Below are 1,040 nucleotides of genomic sequence, written 5' to 3' on the forward strand. Positions count from 1 at the left end.
GAGTATGATGCTCTGTTTTGAGAGTCACGCTTCTGCACTGTTTGCAAGATCGCTGCCCCTGGCGACCACTCAGTCTAATGCTCCATCTGTAATCACGTTCTAGAAAACGCAGAGTCCCAGCTGACGAGCAACAGCTCTGCGAGTCAGATACACAACTGGCTTGTTCAGCCTGGGGTGCCAGGCACAGACTCGCCCCCAGACCTCAACCCGCCCACCTGCCATCCAGGGTCCCAGCAGCCCCAGGCTGCCCTGGCACCTGCTGGCCGCATCGCCCTCCCCCAAACCTGCGGAGTCCTCCCCCCTGACCTGAGGGGCCCTCCCCCATGACCTGGGAAGCCCTCCCCCCCACCTGAGGAGCCCTCCTCCCCAACCTGAAGAACCTTCCCCCCAACCTAGGGAGCCCTCCCCTCCGACCTAGGGAGCCCTCCTCCCACGACCTGGGGAGCCCTCTCCTCCCAACTGGGGAACCCTCTCCCCCCACCTGGGGAGCCCTCCCTGCTGACCTGGAAGCTCCTGCACTGACAGCATTGGCCACTTTACGTGCCTGCACCCCACCACCCTCTGGGCTTCTCGGGGGGCAGGGAAGACTCTTATCCATCCGGAACCCCCAGGGCTCAGGGCCTAGCTCCCAGCAGGCGGCTCCAGTTAGCAGGGTGACGAGGACGGACAGACACCCTGGTGCTGCACCACCTCTCCTCCCACATTCCCGCATCCTGCCTCTCGCACTGGTGCGTGCTCAGTGCCGCGGCCCACGCCCTGAACCCACGTGGCCCCGGCCCCCGCAGCCAGCGGGCACGTCGCCAGGCCGCTGAGGTGCGTCCTACGCAGGTGGCTATGAAAGCACGTACCGCCAGGCTGCGTGAGGAGATCTCTGCCCTGTAGCTCCGGACATCCTCTAAGTCCAGGGTGGCCGTGAGGACTTCCTGGGGGGTAGTACAGAGAAAAGCTGTGACTTCCTGTGCGCCCCACTCCCATGTGTCGAGGGGTGTGCCCACTGCACAAGAGCAAGTCCGCCTACTAGAGCAGGGGCTGCGAGGCTG

The 1,040-nt window shown here is 64.7% G+C and overlaps 1 protein-coding gene across 1 annotated transcript in view; it reads right to left on the reverse strand.

Annotated features, from left to right (window-relative positions):
• NADSYN1 (NAD synthetase 1) overlaps positions 1–1,040 on the reverse strand; it is a 41,208-nt gene that overhangs the window by 20,054 nt on the left and 20,114 nt on the right. The window contains exons 10-11 of the mRNA XM_023738111.1: positions 703–923; positions 216–256 (exon numbers count right to left, since the gene is read on the reverse strand). Of these exons, the coding sequence (XP_023593879.1) occupies positions 216–256; positions 703–923 (262 nt within the window). The remainder of the gene's footprint in view (positions 1–215; positions 257–702; positions 924–1,040) is intronic.

Source organism: Trichechus manatus, unplaced genomic scaffold (assembly GCF_000243295.1).
Source record: "Trichechus manatus latirostris isolate Lorelei unplaced genomic scaffold, TriManLat1.0 scaffold00113, whole genome shotgun sequence".
NCBI lineage: Eukaryota > Metazoa > Chordata > Mammalia > Sirenia > Trichechidae > Trichechus > Trichechus manatus.